The sequence below is a fragment of the Hemitrygon akajei genome, chromosome 30 (genome assembly GCF_048418815.1).
Source record: "Hemitrygon akajei chromosome 30, sHemAka1.3, whole genome shotgun sequence".
Lineage (NCBI taxonomy): Eukaryota > Metazoa > Chordata > Chondrichthyes > Myliobatiformes > Dasyatidae > Hemitrygon > Hemitrygon akajei.
Window position 1 is genome coordinate 43,992,909 of NC_133153.1, and position 19,945 is coordinate 44,012,853.

At 42.7% G+C, this 19,945-nt stretch overlaps 1 protein-coding gene across 7 annotated transcripts in view; it reads left to right on the forward strand.

Annotated features, from left to right (window-relative positions):
• Nucleotides 1-19,945, forward strand: part of gabpb1 (GA binding protein transcription factor subunit beta 1) — a 125,469-nt gene that overhangs the window by 69,853 nt on the left and 35,671 nt on the right. For 5 of the 7 annotated variants that reach the window (XM_073032792.1, XM_073032793.1, XM_073032795.1 and 2 more), the window contains 2 exons: nt 7,197-7,379; nt 7,722-7,837. In XM_073032792.1, coding sequence (XP_072888893.1) covers nt 7,197-7,379; nt 7,722-7,837 — 299 coding nt within the window. The remainder of the gene's footprint in view (nt 1-7,196; nt 7,380-7,721; nt 7,838-19,945) is intronic. The other 2 variants (XM_073032796.1, XM_073032791.1) reach the window with 1 other exon arrangement.

The window sequence follows — 19,945 nt, forward strand, 5'->3', positions numbered from 1 at the left end:
GCGTCTCTACTTTTTGCGAAGGCTGAGGAAAGTCCATCTCCCACCCCCTATCCTCATCACATTCTACAGGGGTTGTATTGAGAGCATCCTGAGCAACTGCATCACTGCCTGGTTCGGAAATTGCACCATCTCGGATCGCAAGACCTTGCAGCGGATAGTGAGGTCAGCTGAGAAGATCATTGGGGTCTCTCTTCCTGCCATTACGGACATTTACACTACACGCTGCATCCGCAAAGGAAACAGCATTATGAAGGACCCCATGCACCCCTCGTACAATCTCTTTTCCCTCCTGCCATCTGGGAAAAGGCTCTGAAGCATTCGGGCTGTCACAACCAGACTATGTAACAGTTTCTTCCCCCAAGCTATCAGGCTTCTCAGTACCCGAAGCCTGGACTGACACATTGCCCTACTGTCCTGTTTATTATTTATTGTAATGCCTGCACTGTTTTTGTGCACTTTATGCAGTCCAGTGTAGGTCTGTAGTCTAGTGTAGCTTTCTCTGTGTTTTTTTTTATTACGTAGTTCAGTGTAGTTTTTGTACTGTGTCATGTAACACCATGGTCCTGAAAAACGTTGTCTCATTTTTACTATGCACTGTACCAGCAGTTATGGTCGAAATGACAATAAAAGTTGACTTGACTTGATTTGCACTCTTCCAGTCCTCTGGAACCAGGCCAGAATCTATTGACTTTTAAAAGATCATTGCTAATGCCTCTGCAATCTCCACTGCTACTTCCTTAAGAACATGAGGGTGCATTCCATCTGGTCCAGGAGATTTATCTACCCTTAGACTATTCAGCTTCCTGAGTACTTACTCTGTCGTAATTGTGACTGCGCATATTTCTCTTCCCTGACACCCTTGAATGTCCAGTATATTGCTGATGTCTTCCTCAGTGAAAACTGATGCATAATACTCGTTCAGTTCCTCCACCATCTCCTTATCTCCCATTACAATTTCTGCAGCATCATTTTCTATCGGTCCTATATCTACTCTCACCTTTTTACTCTTTATATACTTGAAAAAGCTTTTAGTATCCTCTTTGATATCATTTGCTAGCTTCCTTTCATAGTTCATCTTTTCCCTCTTAATGATCTTCTTAGTTTCCTTTTGTAAGCTTTTAAAAACTTCCCAATCCTCTGTCTTCCCACTAATTTTTGCTTCCTTGTATGCCCTCTGCTTTGCTTTTAGTTTGGGTTTGACTTCTCTTGTCAGCCACGGTTGCATCCTTTTTCCATTCAAAAATTTCTTCTTCTTTGGAATATATCTGTCTTGCACCTTCCTCACTTCTCGCATAAACTCCAGCCACTGCTGCTCTGCCGTCCTTCCCACTAATGTCCCTTTCCAGTCAACCTTGGCCAGTTCCTCTCTTATGCCACTGTAATTTCCTTTACTCCACTGAAATATCGACACATCAGATTTCGGCTTCTCTTTCTCAAATTTCACAGTGAACTCAATCGTGTTATGATCACTGCCTCCTAAGGGTTCCTTCACTTCCATATCTCTAATCACCTCTGGTTCATTACACAATACCCAATCCAGTACAGCCGATCCCCTAGTGGGCTCAACAACAAGCTGTTCTAAAAAGCCATCTTGTAGACATTCTACAAATTCTCTCTTGAGATCCATTGCTGACCTGATTTTCCCAATCCACTCACATGTTAAAATCCCCAACAATTATCATAACACTGCCCTTCTGGCAAGCCTTTTCTATTTCCTGTTGTAATTTGTAGTCCACATCACTGCAGCTGTTTGGAGGCCTGTAGATAACTGCCATCAGGGTCCTTTTACCCCTGTGATTTCTTAGCTCAACCCATAAGGATTCTGTACCTTCCGATCCTATGTCAACTGTTTCTAATGATTTAATATAATTTCTTACCATTAAAGCCATGCCACCCCCTCTCCCTACCTGCCTATCCTTCCGATACACAGTGTATCCTTGGATGTTCAGCTCCCAGAGACATGCATCCTTTAGCCACGTCTCAGTGATGGCCACAATATCATACCTGCCAATCTGTTTTAGACCGAGACCCTTTCTTCAGGAATGGAAAGGAAGGGGATGATGACAGAATAAAAAGGTGTGGGGGAGGGGGAGGTGATAGGTGAAACAAGAATGGCAGGAAAAGTAGAAGAGCTGGAGTGGAAGGAATCTGATAGAGACAAGTGGACGATGGGAGAAAGAGAAGAAGGAGGGGCACTAGGAGAATGTGATAGGCAGGTGAGGAGAAGAATTAAGAGGCCAGAGTGGGGAATAGAAGAGGCAAAGGAGAGGGAAAAGAAAAAAAAAATTACCAGAAGGCAAAATTGATGTTCATGTCAACAGTTAGAGGCTACCTAACCTTGTGTGTTTACCTTATCTCTGTAGGTATTCTATAATTCTTCATTTCTGCCTTTTATTTTTGTTTTTTTCTCAGCTAATGGCGGCTTTCATAACTACAGTAGTTGAAAGAGATGAACTGTGGAAATATGTAGTACAGAAGTGGACCCTTAAGGCCAACCTCATCCACGCCATCTTTAATACCCATTTACCTTAATCCTATTTGTTCGTATTTTCTTCCTTCTGTTCCTGTCGAAATATCTTTTAAATGTTATGATAGACCTACCTCTACTGCTTCTGACAGCTCACTTCAGATATTCACCCCATTCTGTAGAAAGTGTTACCTCTCAGATCTCCTGGACCTCTCTTTTATTTTCGCGTATCAAATTTTGAGGAGTATAGATAAGGTAAATGCAAACATGTTTTTTTTCCAGAGGTTGGGTGAGACTAGAACGAGAGATAATGGGTTAAAGGTGAACGGTGAAATGTTTAAGCGGAACCCAAGGAGAATCTTCTTCACTCAGAGAGTGATGAGAGCGTGGCATGAGCTGCCAGTAGAAGTGGTGGATATGAGTTCGATTTCAACCTTTAAGAGATAAGTACATGGAAGGGAAGAAGGGAGAGCTATGGTCTAGGTGCATCTGGATATAGTTGACTAGATGGGCTGAGGGGCCTGTTTTTGTGCTGTAATGTTCTGACTTACAGTAAACCTGTACTCTCCAATAATAGACTCTGAATACTGAAATGATTGACTATCTGTCCTACCTATGCCTCATAATTTTGTAAGCTGTAAGGTTATCTCTCATCATTCTACATTGCCAGGAGAATAAACGTAATGATTCTAATCTCTTCTTATAACAACAGAATTCTATTCCAGGCAATGTCCTGGTTTATCTCTTCTACATTATTCCTATTACTATCTTCATTCTTCTTGTAGTGTGGTGACCAGACTGTACCAAATAGTCCACCTGAATTCTAACCAATGGTTTTCCAACTGCTAGATGACATCCTAACTTTTCTACTCAAACTCTTTGCCTATGAAGGCACACATGCCAAATTCCTTTCTCAATATTCTCACCTGGGTCACATTTGCACCCAAAAATCTCAGTTCAACAATACTACTAAGGATCTCTGTCAATTGTATTGAATTTTAAATTCTACTCTATCCAACTTTCCAGTTGCTGGAAGATAACTAGCTACAAATGGCTTCCATGTTATGGAGTGCTTGTGTTCCTAGAAAATCTCCATATTGCAATTTTTCTGTAATATGAACCCCTACTTGCTGTTGAACACCATTTTGTGAGTGGAGATCTGTTCCTGTGGGATGTTTTTCTCTAGAGCAATGATGAGTACCACAGCTGCTAGTTCATGATGGGGGATCCAAATAAGAGATTAGCTTTGGAAAGTGACTATGCAATCTCTGAGCTGCCCAGCAGCTGTCTGTACAGACACAAATCATCTTCCAGCCCTCTGTTTAAATGGAGACATGCACTTTGAATGCTTATCAAATGTAGGTAAGATTGGTTAATGATATAACTCACATGAAATAACAATAGTCTTTAAAATTTACAACCTGCACCTAAATCTGCTGACCCTGTTTCAGACATCCTAAGGATTTAAGATTGTTTGATGTCGTTTCCAGTGCACAATTGTAAAGGGGAATGAAATAATTGTTAATCTAGATTCAATGCAGCCCAAAAAACAATAAGATAAAGAACATGATCAGTAAAAATTAAATATAATACATGAGATGGATTATATAAATTGATTGTTTATCTGTTCATAAAGTGACTCTAGGCACAGCAGTGTCTGTACATAGATGACTTTGACAGGAAATAAAGTAGTGGCGGGGTGTATGGAGGGGTGGGTTAGTGGGTGTCAGTGTTACTGCTTGGGGAAAGTAACTTTTTCCCAGTCTGGTGGTCCTGCTGTGGATGCGACATAGCCTCCTTCCTGATGGGAATGGGATGAAAAATCCCTGAGCCTGGTGTGTGGAATCTTTCATGATGTTACTAGTCCTCTTTCAGCACTTTTGCTGGAAAACTCTAGGGTGTGTGGTAAAGAACTACTAGAGAGAAAAATGAAACTGCTAAGCCTAAGGTCTACCACATTATCTGTGTGTGTGTGTGTGTGTGTGTGTGTGTGTGTGTGTGTGTGTAAATGCAAGTTGAAAAGAGCAAAATTGAACAAAATGTGTTGATACTTCTGCATGTTGTATTTTTTAATTTGATTTCCCACACAAAAGGGGTGATTGATAAGTTTGTGGCCTAAGGTAGGTGGAGTCAATTTTAGAAAACCTAGCACATTTATTTTTCAACATAGTCCCCTCCTACGTTTACACACTTAGTCCAGCGGTTGTGGAGCATACGGATCTTGGACCTCCAGAAGTGGTCCACAGCAGTAGTGATTGATAAGTTTATGGTCTAAGGTAGAAGGAGATGAGTTATTAACTTCAAACTTTCTGCATAATCACTCAAAGAGTTGAACTGCACGTGCATGTAACGAGAGCTGTATAACTCATCTCCTTCTACCTTAGGACACAAATTTATCAATCACCCCTGCTGCGGACTACTTCTGGAGGTCCAAGATGCCTACTTCTACAAAGAAGGGATCTGTATGCTCCACGACCACTGGACTAAGTGTGTAAATGTAGGAGGGGACTATGTTGAAAAATAAATGCTAAGTTTTCTAAAATTGACTCCTTCTACCTTAGGCCACGAACTTATCAGTCATCCCTCGTATAAATTCTGTAAGTGTGAATTTTAACACAAGGATTGTCTCTAATGTGTAAATTGGTTTTGAGAAGATTCCCTGTGCATTGCAAATGATAGGAGGTAAAGATCATTGGGAAAGCTACGATAGAATAATTGCGTCTGAATCTTTGTCTTAAAATTTACATCAAGCAGTTTTGGGATAATTTGTTCCTATAATGAACTAAATTCCTACAACTTGAAAACTCTGCATGTCTGGTGCATGGAGTGTTACCAAGGCAAGAAAAATCTCTCTGTCTTTGTGACAGAGACTGCTACTGCTAAATTAACAAATTTCATGTCACATTTTAATGAACCTGATTCTGAATTAAACTTCAGAATTATTTTCAGATCTAATTAAAATGTATGTTTACATTTTGCATATTAGAATATTCAAGAATTAAAATTGGGTAAAAGAGTGATTGACGTATCTGCAGAATAGCATTAATTTCCTACTGTTGAACACTCTCCCCTTGGCTGTGAAGGTGTTGATGTCATCTAACGTCAATGTAGAGGAGCACAGGCACATTAAATACCTCCTGGTCTATCCTGATAACAGATGTACTTGAATAAATTCTATGAATAATTGAGTCATTTTCCATTTAATATTGCTTGATTAACTTCTGTTCATTTTCAAGGGAACAGCAATTGACAGCTGCATCTGTGCTGAAAGCAAACAATTTTTCTAAGAAGGTTATTCACTTTCTCTACTTGGTGTATATTGAGGCAAAGTTATCATTGTGATGAATAACAAGGACACGGCTCAGTAATACCCAGTATTGTGGGGACACATGGGAACTGTAACAAATGGTATATGTGGAAGAGAGAATATTCAAAATCAAATAAAAACCTGCAGGTGCTGGAAACCTGAAGTTAAATAGTAAAGTTAAATCACAAACAAGGATTTGTTTGCCAAAGGGTTTCGGTCTGAAACATCGACTGTACTGCTTTCCTAGATGTTGTCTGGCCTGCTGTGTTCCTTCAGCATTTTGTGTGTGCTGCTTAAATAGGAAATGCTAGAAAAACTCAACAGGTCAGGCAGCATCTGTGGAAAGTGGAGCAGCTATTGTTTCAGGTCTGAGATCCTTCATCAGAAGAGAGGAGATTTCTTAGCTACTTTTTATTATTGGAGTCGTAGAGCAACACAGTACAGATACAGGCCCTTCCACCTGTCCAGTCCATGCTGACACCGGTGCCCACCCAACATTATTGTTTTGATGTTTTATCATTTCCTTTCATTGTGGATATGTATTCATGTTGTCACTGAGGATGGAATATTTTGAAAGGTCCTTCATTAACCTCTTGCCTTATTTGTTGCTTTCTTCAGTGGTCTGTAAGATTATCAGATCAAACCTGTGTTTGATGTTCCATAATATTGTGTGAGGTATATTATTTATTGCTGTTAATCGAAAATATCCTTCATCTCCAAGCACAATGTGTAACATCTAATGTGATGTAAAATAATCTATTTCCAATAATTCTGTTGATGAATTCTCAAAGGAATTTTGAAAATCATGATGTCTTTCATCCTGTAAGCATTCTGCACTATGTCTGATTGGCTTGGAGAGTAAAGCAGAGAACCAAGTACAATGCAGCAAACTTTAACCACAATTTTTCTGTAACTGCAGCACTCTCCTTCAGCGTAGTTCTTGTTTCTTGACCATAGATGTGTAGTTGCCCCTGTACTAAATTGTTAATCCTTTAGCGGAAAGGCTGTGTGTAATGGTTACAGTGCAATAAATCAGTTGAGACAGTGGTGAACTTACATGTGCCTCTTGGTTTCGGCCAAAATTATGACAGCTTGCTGCACCTGAGCACTGGCATTGGGTGAGATTGATGGGTAGCGTGGAAATTGTGTGATGAGGAGGAAACAGCTTACCTAGGCAAGCATCCTGTTGCACCTGGCCATGTAAGGCTTGGTGATGCATCATTACAAATTTATTTCAAATCTCTCCTGGGAAGTTAACATCTTCAGAAGTCCAGTTAATCTGTAACTCTCTTCCTGCTACCTAGTGGATGGTTCTGATTGAGAACAGTCTTTCCACTTAATCAAAATAAATATTGAGTTTTGTTTGGTACATAATGGAACAAAAGTTGAAGATTAATTGAGAAATGTTGCTTCTTGTTTCAGCAGTTGCTACGGAAGAAGTGGTAACAGCCGACTCTGTGGACAGTGCCATACAACAGGTTGTCAGCAGTGGAGGTCAGCAAGTGATTACCATAGTTACTGATGATATTCAGCTGAGCAACTTGCAAGCAGCCAGTGACAGTATGAATCATCCGATCATTGTCACAATGCAGGATGGACAGCAAGGTAAAGTGTAATTAAATGATAAAATACAATGGGAGTGATATTCCCTCCAACTATTGATACAAGATACATACTGCAAAGGTGAATGTGCCAGGGTAATTAAACAGATGTAACACACACACTTTTACTCAATGGATTAACATACTAACTGTGGCTACACTTCGTGTCAATAAAAATAACTTTTTTTTCTAGTATTTTGTAGATGTAGTCACCTTGTAAATTAAATACTTACAATAAAATACAACAGCTGATCTACAACTCATAATCATTAAAAATATAGTGCAGCCATTAATAGTGTTCTGTTTCTGAAGTTCTGTTGAAACTGTTTGTATTTCCATCTCCTAGTTTTGACTGTTCCAGCGACTGATATTGCTGAGGAGACAGTAATCACTGAAGAACCGTTGATGAAGAGGCGTTGTGTTGAGATAATTGAAAATCACATTGATAGCACAGAGATTGAGGTAAGTGTCCAGAGTCATTTGTTTGTGGCAGAGGGATACTCTCAACTGAGGTATTGCTTAGAACTTGACCTGTGTTGTGGCTATTTTCATTATTTGTTTCTGTAAGAATTCCAGTCACAGAACTTTTCCACCAGTTTTTATTGTGCCACATTGGTTAAAATATGATCGAACACTACTGAGTTTCTCTCAAAGACCTATCCCAAGTATTATTTTATCACTTTTTCTGACTGTGCACTGAACCAATGTCATCCTTTCAATCATTTGATTACAAATCTCAGCAAATATGATAATCTTTACAGACCATTGTATTTATGTTAACTCATTGTAGGAGAGGTGCCATATATACTCTTACACCAAAGTGATACTGGATACTTTGACATATAATTTGGTACAGCAATTGGAAGAGCTAAGCACTTGACTGCCATATTGAAGTAATTCCATACATTTCTAAGTTCCAGTCCCCTGCCTTTCTCTGAATCACTGACTTAAAACAATGCAGGTCATTTGGTCTATTGGATTCTTGCTATGCAGTTCCATTAGTCCACCTCCTTTCCCTCAGCTCTGCAACACATTCTCACAAGCCTCTTTTTTTCCCCCTTTCCTCCATCTCCTTTCCCTCAGCTGTGCAGCACATTCTCACAAGCCTCTTTTTCCCTTTTCCCCATTCCTCCATCTCCTTTTCCTCAGCTCTGCAACACATTCTCACAAGCCTCTCGATTCCCCTTTCCCCATTCCTCCACCTCCTTTCCCTCAGCTCTGCAACACATTCTCACAAGCCTCTCGATTCCCCTTTCCCCATTCCTCCACCTCCTTTCCCTCAGCTCTGCAACGTATTCATACATGCGTTTAGATTTCCTCTTTGACTCTCTGTTGTTCACCTACACTAAATTTACTGTATCTTGCCAGAAGTGGGAAGAAACCCACGCAATCCGAGAAAGAACCTGCAGACTACTCACGGACAGCATCAGAGGCCAGGGTTGAATCCGGGTCCTGAGTTTTGCTCAACTCCTTCCTAATCCAATTACTAATTATTTCAGTTCTAGACCTTTAATTCCTAACACCTCTGCAAGGGAAATAGGCCCTTCTTATTTTATTTTGTCTCCTCTCAGCCACCACTTTTCAAAATAAATTTAATTTTCTTTGAAAATTTCCAGGCATATTAACTTCCTGGGTAATTAGCCTCAGCTCTCCCGCGAATGCGAACGTGAATCATTCTTAAAAAGTGGTGGTCACTGAGCCCACACTATAGCCTAACTAGTGTTGTGTACGAGTTTCCCTGTTCTTAAATTTAATGCCTTGGCTACTTAAGAAAAGCATAGTTATGATTTTTTAAACCACCTTGTTGACCTGGCCTGCTATCTTTAAGGATTTGTCGTCGTACCATCCAAAGTTCCTTTGTTCCAACATACTATTTAGTATCTTCCCATTTATTGTGTACTGCCTTGTCTTGTACTGTTATTCCAATATTCCCCACAAATGCATTACCTTTCATTTATCTGTATTAAATATTATTTACATTATTTCTGCCCATCTGACTGGACCACTTATAACTTCCTGCAATATAAAGCTTTCATCCTCCCTTTCAGCCACTTGTTCATCTGTAAACATCTTCATCATGCTCTCTACATTTCAGTCCATCTCATTGTTTATATTTTAAAAAGCAAAGGACTAAGTATGAAGCACTACTGGTCACAGCCTGTAGTCAGAAAATACCTGTTAACTACTACCTTTGTGTCCTATCATTGGGATAATTTTGGACTCTTTGGATACTGTTATTATATTTTCTTTAATGGGGTGCCATGTGCAGCCTTGTCAGAAGTCTTGCTAAAATCCATATAGGCCATATCAAGTGCACCATTTTTTATGGACCACCTACTAACCTCATCAAAAAATTCCTTTGTTAGTCAGACACCTTTTCTTAACAAATACATGACTTAATTAACCTGTAACTTTCTGAATGAAAATTTTTATTCTCACTTGGAATTGTTTCCATTAATTTGAAGTTATTGAAGTTAAATTACGTGACCTGTAACTAAGTTATCACCTCTTGCCATTTTAAACAGTAATTCAATGTTCAGTTCTCTGGGCTTCTGGCATCTTTCCAATTGCCAAGCAAACTCTATACAATATTTTTGATGAGTTTCCATGTTATATTTGGTACAGTTGTATTGACTGGTCTCTTGATTCTACCATTAACCGTGGGTCGGGTAGTCAACGTTGAGACCAAGCGTATTGCTCAACACGTTTCTTCACTTGATCTAATGGATTTAACACGGTGGCACAGCTATGCGGAAGCTCTGTTCCATGTTAGCTTCTTCCTGTTGCTCCATTGGCCATTTGGTCGCAGTGATTTTGGGATTTGTGTCTTAACTGTCAATATTTTCAGAATAGTTTCAAAATTTCCATTCAGCCACAAGATTTTGGCGCTGGAGACACAAGAGAATGCAGGTACTGAACCTTGAGCAACAAGCAAGACACTGGAAGAACTTGGCTCAAGACCCCCTCATCTACACTGGAATCCCAAGCTGTAGACTGTTTCCCTCCAAAGATGCTGCCTGACTCACAGAGCTTCTTGTTTGTTGCTCAAGGTTTTACCATTGGTGGGTGAAGGTCTTGAACGCATGGGAAGTTAACAGTCCTGGAGTGAGTTGGTGCTAAAGTGAGTAAGGAGTTGCTCAGGGTTGAGTAATAGTTTTGTGTTGTAGCTCCATGATATCTCCGATTCTCTTGCACCACGGTTGTCTGAAGGGTAGGCTGCTATCAATTAATTAACTGTGTCACTTACTCTGTCATGCAAGTGTTGGTATAAAGCTAAACAAACTACATTCTATTCAAGGCCAGGCAGCATTTTGTGTGTGTTGCTTGAATTTCCAGCATCTGCAGATTTCCTCGTGTTTACATTCTATTCAATTTTTTTTTGTTCTTTTGAGGAATCTATGATACTTTTCTTGATGCAAATTTCTCCAGCAAACTATAATCTGTGCAAGCAGACTAAGGAACTATTTGCTGATGTTCAGCTTGTCTACCCTGTATTAACTGCTTGATGGTCATGAAAGCTCTTCCTCAGTCTGAGATTATATTACCAGTTCTGTTTTCACCCTGTTGTGATTTTGTTAGGTTATTGTTCTTGAGTATTGTTGAGACTCTTGTTCTAGACTGCTGTCTATGCATTTCTCTCCCTGTTCTAATGGAACTACCATTAGCTCCACAGGTCCTTGTCACAGTACAGCTGTGTTTGAAATTTAGCCATCTTGCAGATGAGATCAGGAAACCCATTTGTAAACGACAACTCTTGCTATGGTTATGGATTCCTTAATTCAGTCCTGGTTTCCTGGTTTCGTTGGAGATTTTAGGGTGCTGCAGAGGGTATACAAGGTGTGTAAGTACTATGCCCATAGTAGACCAAAGGTTCAGTTATTATCAAAGTATACAACTCTGAAATTCTTCATTTCTCTGGGTAGCCATGAAACCAAGAAAGAAATGAAGGGCAGCACGATCATCAACCGTACTTGGCTCATTGACAGTTTGACAGAGGGTACATAAAGGTGTGTAGGTACCATGTCCATATTAGAGCATACTTGGCTCATTGACGGTTTCACTGCTGTTCTATTTATGCCTGGTTTTCAAAACAGAACTATCCTCCAAATATGTGAACAGTGTGATGGTCATAATTTGATAACAGTTGCACATGTCATTAGGAGAATAAACTGGTTAAATGACAGATGCTGGAGAAGGACCCTTACTTGGATCTTTGGGATTTGGCCAGTGATATTAGCCAAAACAATTTAGTAAGAGTCCGTTTGAAAATATAATTTCAAAAAGATGAAGTAAATCAAGACAGCGTTAGTAATGTATCATGGTTATATAACATGGCTGTAATTTAGGTTAATACATATGGCACACAGGAACAGGCCTTTCGGCCTACAATGCCAGTGTCAACTATGATACCAAACTACACTAAACTTGCTTGCCTGGACATGATTCATAACCATTGATTCTGAACATGATCATGCCCCTGTCTAAATACCATTGAAAGTAACACTACTATTCTATGTACTTTCTCCTTCATCTCTGGCAAAGCATTCTAAGCACGTACCACTAAAAATTCACCCTAAACATCTCCTTTAAACTTTCCCCCTCTCATTGTAAAATCTATGTCCTCTAGAGTTTGACAATTTTACCCTGAGGAAAAGGACTGTCTACTCTATCTGTGCCTCTCATAATTTTATAATCCTTTATCAGTCTCCCTTCGGCCTCCAGTGCTCCAGGCTTGTCCAGTCCCTGCTTATAGTCACTGTAATCCAGGCAATGTCCTGGTGAACTGTCTCTAAAGTCTCCACATAAATGGGCAACCAGAAATGTACTATGTGGTCTAACCAAAGCTTTATCCTAGTCTAATCACGGGACAATTTACAAACACCAATTAACTTGCCAACAGGTACGTCTTTGGACTGTGGGAGGCATGTACAAACTGCTTACAGGTAGTGGTAGGAATTGAACCCGGGTCACTGGTACTGTAAAGCGTTGTATTAACTGCTGCGCTACCATGCCGCCCAAGTTGTTTCCTCCTGTAGTCAGTAATCACTTTGGTTTTAATGACGTTGAATGAGAGCTTATTTTTGTGGCACCACTCCACCAGATTTTCAATCTGCTGGAAGTAAATTCAACAACTCTTTCCCAGCCAGTTTAGGCATGATCTGCCACTGTGCACTGTGGGAAAAGACAACAGAGAACTGTAGTCAACTGCCTTCTTTATCACAGACTCGACCTGTAAATTAACCTCTGGAAGTCTTGCACAAGGACTCCTAAGTTCCTTTGCACCTCTGATGTTTGAACATTCTCCCCATTTGGATAATAGTCTGCACTATTGTTCCTTTTACCAAAATGCCTTATCGTACATTTAGTTTAGTAGTAGTCTCTCAAAGTCTGAGGAAGACAAATGTGTTGCGCAGTCAGTGTTTGTGGGCACGCATATGACTTCTGAGGCTGAAGTCCGAAGCACATGTACGGTTGCAGATGGGGCAAGGAGCACTGCCTGTTGGGGCAGGAGTGGACGCCTTCCTGTGTCTTTCTTGACTCACCTTGAGGCGCTGCATGCGCCAGTTGGCTTGGAAGTTGTTTGCTGCCTTGGAGCATAGATTGCGCCACTTGGACCGATCAGCAGCAGTGTGTTCGAGATGACAGGGCTGGAGTTTGGCCCACTTAAGGTTTGACTTGAGGTTGTCCTTGTACCTCTTCCTTGGGCAACCTTGGGCACGGTTGCCCTGCTCCAGTTCTCCGTAGAACAACTGACACGGCATTCTGGACTCATCCATGCGGATCACATGGCCGGTCCATCTGAGCTGAGCCTTCAAAACCTTGGCTTCAGTGCTTGTGGAATTGGCTCGGTCCAGGACTGTCAGATTGGAGATACGGTCTTGCCAGCGGATTTGCATGATTGATCGCAGAGCGCAATTGTGAAATTGTTCAAGCTTTTTGACATGTCTGCGATACAGTGTCCAGGTTTCACAGCCATATAGAAGTGATGAGACCACAACAGCATTGTAAACCTTCAGTTTAGTGGAGAGGCGAATGTCTTTGTGCTGCAGAACTTTGACCTGGAGCCTTCTGAGTGCCTGGCTTGCTTTCTGGATCCTTGACGTGATTTCTTTATCAAGGGCACTGTCGCTGGAGATGGTACTGTTACGAATGAAGAACAACTCTGATGGGCAGAAGGGTGCAAAGTCGCCCCCCCCCCCCCCCCCACTTTTGGAGAAATCGCAAATCGCTACTATTTCAAGGCTGCTACCAAGGAAATGAAAGGGACAAAAGGAAATCTGCCAAAGGCAGTTGTTATTGGCAACCGCTCATGAAAATTAATAAGAGAAGAGACACAGCTCAGGTTGGAATGTCTCCAGCTAACAAAAGAGAACGGAACCATTGATTACTGCTATTGTCTTTTGGAGAAGGTTTGTGTACTTGGTACTGTTCTATTCATTGAAACCCCTCAGGGGGCAACCAGAGTGGGCTGGTTGATGGGTTACATCATCCCAACCTGATTGACACCTGAGACCCCGTGAGTGGGGGTAAAAGTAGGGTCTGGGGCAACACCCCTCAGACGCACCAGGAGAAACGCTAGTGAGCATCAGAACCCCCACGAGACAGGGTGGGTGACCGGAAACCGAACGGATGGTCGGTAACTTTTAACTCACAGAGTTTTTGTAGCGAGACCGGTGGGGGCTTGTGTGTGTGTCCACCCTTGCCTGGGTGACGAGTCCACCACGGAAGAATGGTCTAGCTAAAGGACGGAGGGGTCATACCTGAATGGTCTCGCTGTAGAGTGACCCATCCAGGCGGTATTTGATATAAATGCCCAGGTTTAGGTCTTTGACGGCATGCATTAGTACTTGAGTGAAGAAAAGGTTGAAAAGTGCTGGTGCATGCACACAGCCCTGTTTAACGCCGTTGGAAATGTCAAATTTCTCGCTAGGTTCGTCAGCTGAGAGAATCTCTCCAGTCATGTTGTCATGGAAGAGGTGTACGAGGTTGATGAACTTTGGAGGGCAGCCAAGTTTCCCGAGGATGATCCACAAGGCTCCTCTGTTGAAAGTATCAAACACTTTAGTCAGATCAATGAAGATAAAGTACAAGTTCATGTTCTGCTCCAGGCATTTCTCCTGCATTTGTCTAACAGTGAAGATCATATCCACAGTACTGCATTTAGGCCAAAAGCCGCATTGCGATTCTAGGAGGTTTCCTTCGGATACTGTTGAAATAAGTGTATTGAGGATGATGCAAGCCAGGATTTTGCTGGCAATGGAAAGTAGGGAGATGCCCCCGTAGTTCCCACAGTCTGTGCGCGGGCCTTTGTTTTTGTATAGGGCGACTATTGCAGCATCCCGAAGGTCGGGTGGCATTACTTTCTCTTCCCAGATACTGACCAGGACGTCCTGGAATGCTTCGAGTGACTCCTGGTTGAGAGCTTTGAACAGTTCTCTGGGAATGCCATCCTTGCCTGGTGCTTTGCCACAGCTCATCTGCTTGATGGCTGTGCTGACCTCGGTCAGGGAGGGGGGGTTGTTGAGGTGCTCATGGACTGGGCTCTTGGGAATCTGGTCGAGTACTGACTGGTCGACTGTTCCATCTGCCAATTTTTTGCCCATTCTTCCAATCTGTCAAAGTCCTGCTGCAATTGCATTGCTTCCTCAGCACTACCTAGCCCACCTCCTATCTTCGTATCATCTGCAAACATTGCCACAAAGCCATCAGTTCCATTACCCAAGTCATTGACTAATGATGTGAAAAGTAGCGGTCCCAATATTGACCCCTGAGGAACACCACTAGACACTGGCAGTCAACCAGAGAAGGCCCCCTTTATTCCCACTCACTGCCTCCTGCCTGTCTGCTGTTCCTTTATCCATGCCAGTATCTTTCCTATAAGACCATTAGATATAGGAGCAGAAGTAGGCCATTCGGCCCATCAAGTCTGCTACGCAGTTCAATCATGGGTTGATCCAATTCTTCCAGTTATCCCCACTCCCCCGCCTTCTCTCCATTCCTGTAAAGTTATAGGATTTTATCTTGTTAAGCAGCCTCGTGTGTGGCACCTTATCAAATGCCTTCTGCCTCTCCTTTGTCCACCCTGCTTGTTACTTCAGGCAAGCTTAGTCAGGCAGGATTTCCCTTTACAGAAACTATGCTGACTTTAACTTATTTTATCATTGTCTCCAAGTACCACAAAACCTCATCCTTAATAATAAACTCCAACACTTTCCCAACCATTAGAGGTTAGGCTAACAGGCCTATAATTTCCTTTCTTTTGACTTCCTCCCTTCTTAAAGAATGGAGTGATATTTGCAATCTTCCAGTCTAGAACACTAGAATACTACAGCACAGTACAAGCCCTTCAGCCCTCGATGTTGTGCCGACCCCTATAATTCCTTAAAAAAATACTAAACCCACACTACCCCGTAACCCTCTATTTCTCTTTCATCCATGTACCTGTCCAAGAGGCTGTTAAGTACCCCTAATGTTTTAGCTTCCACCACCATCCCTGGCAAGTCATTCCAGGCACCCACAACCCTTTGTGTTTATAAAAAAAAACTTACCCCTGATGTCTCCCTAAACTTTCCCCCCTTAACTTTGTACATATGCCCTCTGGTGTTTGCTGTTCGTGTCCTGGGAAACAGGTACTGACTATCCACCCTATCTATGCCTCTCATAATCTTGTAGACCTCTATCAAGTCCCCTCTCATCCTTCTACACTCCAAAGAGAAAAGTCCCAGCTCTACTAACCTTGCCTCATAAGACTTGTTTTCCAATCCAGGCAACATCCTGGTAAATCTCCTCTGCACCCTCTCCATAGCTTCCACATCCTTCCTATAATGAGGTGACCAGAAATGAACACAGTACTCTAAGTGCGGTCTCACCAGAGATTTGTAGAGTTTCAATATGACCTCTCTACTCTTGAACTCAATCCCCCTATTAATTAAGCCTAGCATCCCATAGGCCTTCTTAACTATCCTATCAAACTGTGCAGCAACCTTGAGGGATGTATGGATTTGAACCCCATGGTCCCTCTGTTCATCCACACTCTTAAGTAACTGACCATTAATCCTGTACTTGGCCTACTTGTTTATCCTTCCAAAATGTATCACCTCACACTTATCCGGATTGAACTCCATCTGCCACTTTCCTGCCCAACACTGCATCCTGTCTATACCCTCTTGTAACCTTCGACAACCTACAGCTCCATCCACAACTCCTCCATTCTTCGTGTCATCTGCTAACTTACCCATCCTTCTGCCTCTTCATTCAGGTCATTTATAAAAATCATAAAGAACAGGGGTCCCAGGACAGATCCTTGTGGCACTCCACTAGTCACCGATCTCCAGACAGAATACTTTCCTTTCACTACTACCTCTGCTTTCTTCCTGTAAGCCAATTTTTTATCCAAACTGCCAAGGTTCCACTGATCCCATGTCTCATGATTTTCTGGATGAGTCTCTCGTGGGGGACCTTGTCAAATGCCTTGCTAAAATCCGTGTAGACCACATCTACCGCCCTACCCTCATCAATTTCTTTTGTTACCTCTTAAAAAAACTCAATTAGGCTCGTGAGGCACGACCTTCCCTTCACAAAGCCACGTTGACTATCCTTGAGTAGACTGTACTTCTCCAAATGCTCGTAGATCCTATCCTTAAGAATCCTTTGCGATAGTTTGCAGACCACCGACGTAAGACTCACTGGTCTATAGTTCCCAGGATTCTCCCTATTACCTTTTTTCAATAAGGGAACTACATTTGCCATTCTCCAATCCTCCGGCACCTCCCCTGTAGCCAAAGAGGATTCAAAGATCATAGCTACTGCTCCAGCGATCTCTTCTCTCTCTTCCCACAGCAACCTGGAGTATATCACATCCGGCCCTGGAGACTTATCAATCTTGATGTTTATAAGAAGATCCAACACTTCTTCCTTAATCTCCACATTGTCCAGCGCACAGGCCTGTTCTATTTCGACCTCACCCTGATCAAGATCCTTTTCACTTGTGAATACTGAAGCAAAGTATTCATTTAGGACCTCCCCAACCTCCTTCGCCTCCAGGCACATGTTGCCTTCTTTATCCTTTAGTGGCCCCACCTTCATTCTTGTCACCCTTCTGTTCTTCACATACACATAGAATGCCTTGGGGTTCTCTGTAATCGTACATGCCAAGGCCTTCTCATGCCCCCTTCGAGCTCTCCTAACTCCTTTCTTAAGCTCCTTCCTGGCTACCATGTATTTCTCATGAGCCCCTCCTGCTTCCTGCTTCTCATATTTAACATATGCTTCCTTCTTCCTTTTGTTGAGTTACCTCACATTTCGTCAGCCACGGTTCCCTTTTCCTACCATTTTTTCCTTGTCTCAGTGGGACAAACCTATCCTGAACCCAGCACAAGTGGTCCCTAAACTTCCTCCACATTACTTCTGTGCTTTCACCCTTGAACATCCGTTTCCAATTTACTCTCACTAGTTCCTGCCTCATCCCTTCATGGTTAGCCCTTCCCCAGTTAAGCACTTTCCCATTTTGTCTGTTTTTATCCTTTTCCATAGCTATGCTGAAGCTCAGGGAGTTGTGGTCACTCTCACCAAAATGCTCCTCCACCAAGAGGTCTGCCACCTGACCAGGTTCATTACCCAGAACTAGATCCAGTATAGCCTCTTCTCTTGTTGGCCGGTCCACATTATGTGTCAGGAATCCTTCTTGAACACACCTGACAAATTCAGCCCCATCTATCCCCCTTGCAGTCAGGAGGTGCTAGTCAATATGAGGGAAGTTGAAATCACCCATAACTACAACTCTGTATTTCCCGCACCATTCTAAAATCTGCTTCCTTATCTTCTCCTTGGTGTCCTGAGAGCTATTTGGGGGCCTATAGACTACCCCCAGCACAGTGATTGATCCCTTCCTATTTCTGACTTCCACCCACTCCGACTCAATGGACACTCCCTCTGCAGCGTCCTCCCGTTCTATAGCTGTGATACTATCCCTGACTTGTAATGCTACTCCCCCACCTTATCTCTCTCCCATCCTATTCCTTTTAAAACACCTAAACCCCGGTACCTGCATCAGCCAATCCTGCCCTTCCTCCAGCCAAGTTTCAGTAATGGCCACAACATGGTAGTTCCACGTACTGATCCATGCTCTAAGTTCATCCCCTTTATTCCTAATACTAGCATTGAAATAGACACATTTCAACCCCTCTAACTGGCTACATTTATGTTTTGACCCCTGCCTGTCCTTCCTCACCAACTCAGAACGCATAGCATCATGCCTTTGTCCTTCTTCCCTAATCTCTGCACTCACGTTCTGATTCCCTCCCCCCCCCCCCAGCCAAACTAGTTTGCACCCTCCCCAACAGCTCTAGCAAACCTGCCCACCAGGATATTGGTCCCTTTCCAGTTTAGGTGCAGCCCGTCCTTTTTGTACAGGTCAGACTTACCCCAGAAGAGATCCCAATGATCCAGAAATCTGAACCCCTGCCCCCTGCACCAACTCTTCAGCCACGCATTCATCTGATATAACTTCCTGTTCCTACCCTCTCTGTCTCGTGGCACAGGCAGCAATCCCAAGATTACCGCTCTTGAGGTCCTGCTTTTTAACTTTTTTCCTAACTCCCTATATTCCTTCTTCAGGATCTCATCCCTACTCCTATATATGTCATTGGTCCCCACGTGGACCATGACATCTGGCTGCTCACCCTCTCTCCTGAGAATACTGAGAACTTGATCTGAGATATCGCGGACCCTGGCACCAGGGAGGCAACAGACCATCCGGGATTCTCGATCTCTCTCACAGAAGCTCTTATCTGTCCCCCTAACTATTGAATCCCCTATCACTACTGTTCTCTTCTCCCTCCTTCCTTTCTGAGCTGAGGGTCCAGTCTGAGTGCCAGAGACACGACCACTACAACTCGTCCCTGGTAGGTCGACCCCACCAACAGTATACGTACTTATTGTTGATGGGAATGGCCACAGGGGTGCTCTGCTCTTTCTGTCTATTCCCCTTCCCTCTCCTGACAGTCACCCAGTTACCTGTCTCCTGACTTTTAGGGGTGACTGTCTCTCTGAAACTCCAATCTATTACTGCCTCTGCCTCCCGAATGATCCGAAGTTCACCCAGCTCCAGCTTCAGTTCCCTAACTCGGTTTGAGGAGCTGCAGCATGATGCACCTTTTGCAGGTGTAGTCATCAGAGACAATTATGCTGTCCCTGACTTCCCACATCCTACAATCGGAGCACTGGACTGCCCTATCTACTACTTCCATTACCAACTCTTAAGTTAATTTAGTTAAAGAAACTTACCCAGCCTTACCTCACTGGGAGTAAGCTCGTCCTCCACCTCTTCTCGCTGAAGCCTCTCGAGCCAAAGCCTCAAAGCTCCACTCCTTCACTGGCCCACTCACTCACTGGTTGTTTTGCCTGAGCTACCCCTCTTTTTATTTGTTTGAGCTTTTCAATTTTCGATTGGACCATGCCAGAATTAAGTGATTCTTGAAAAATCATGACCAATGCATCCATTATCTCTTTAGCAACCTCTCTCAGGACTCTGGGATGTAGTCCATCTGGCCCAGGTGACTTATCCACCGG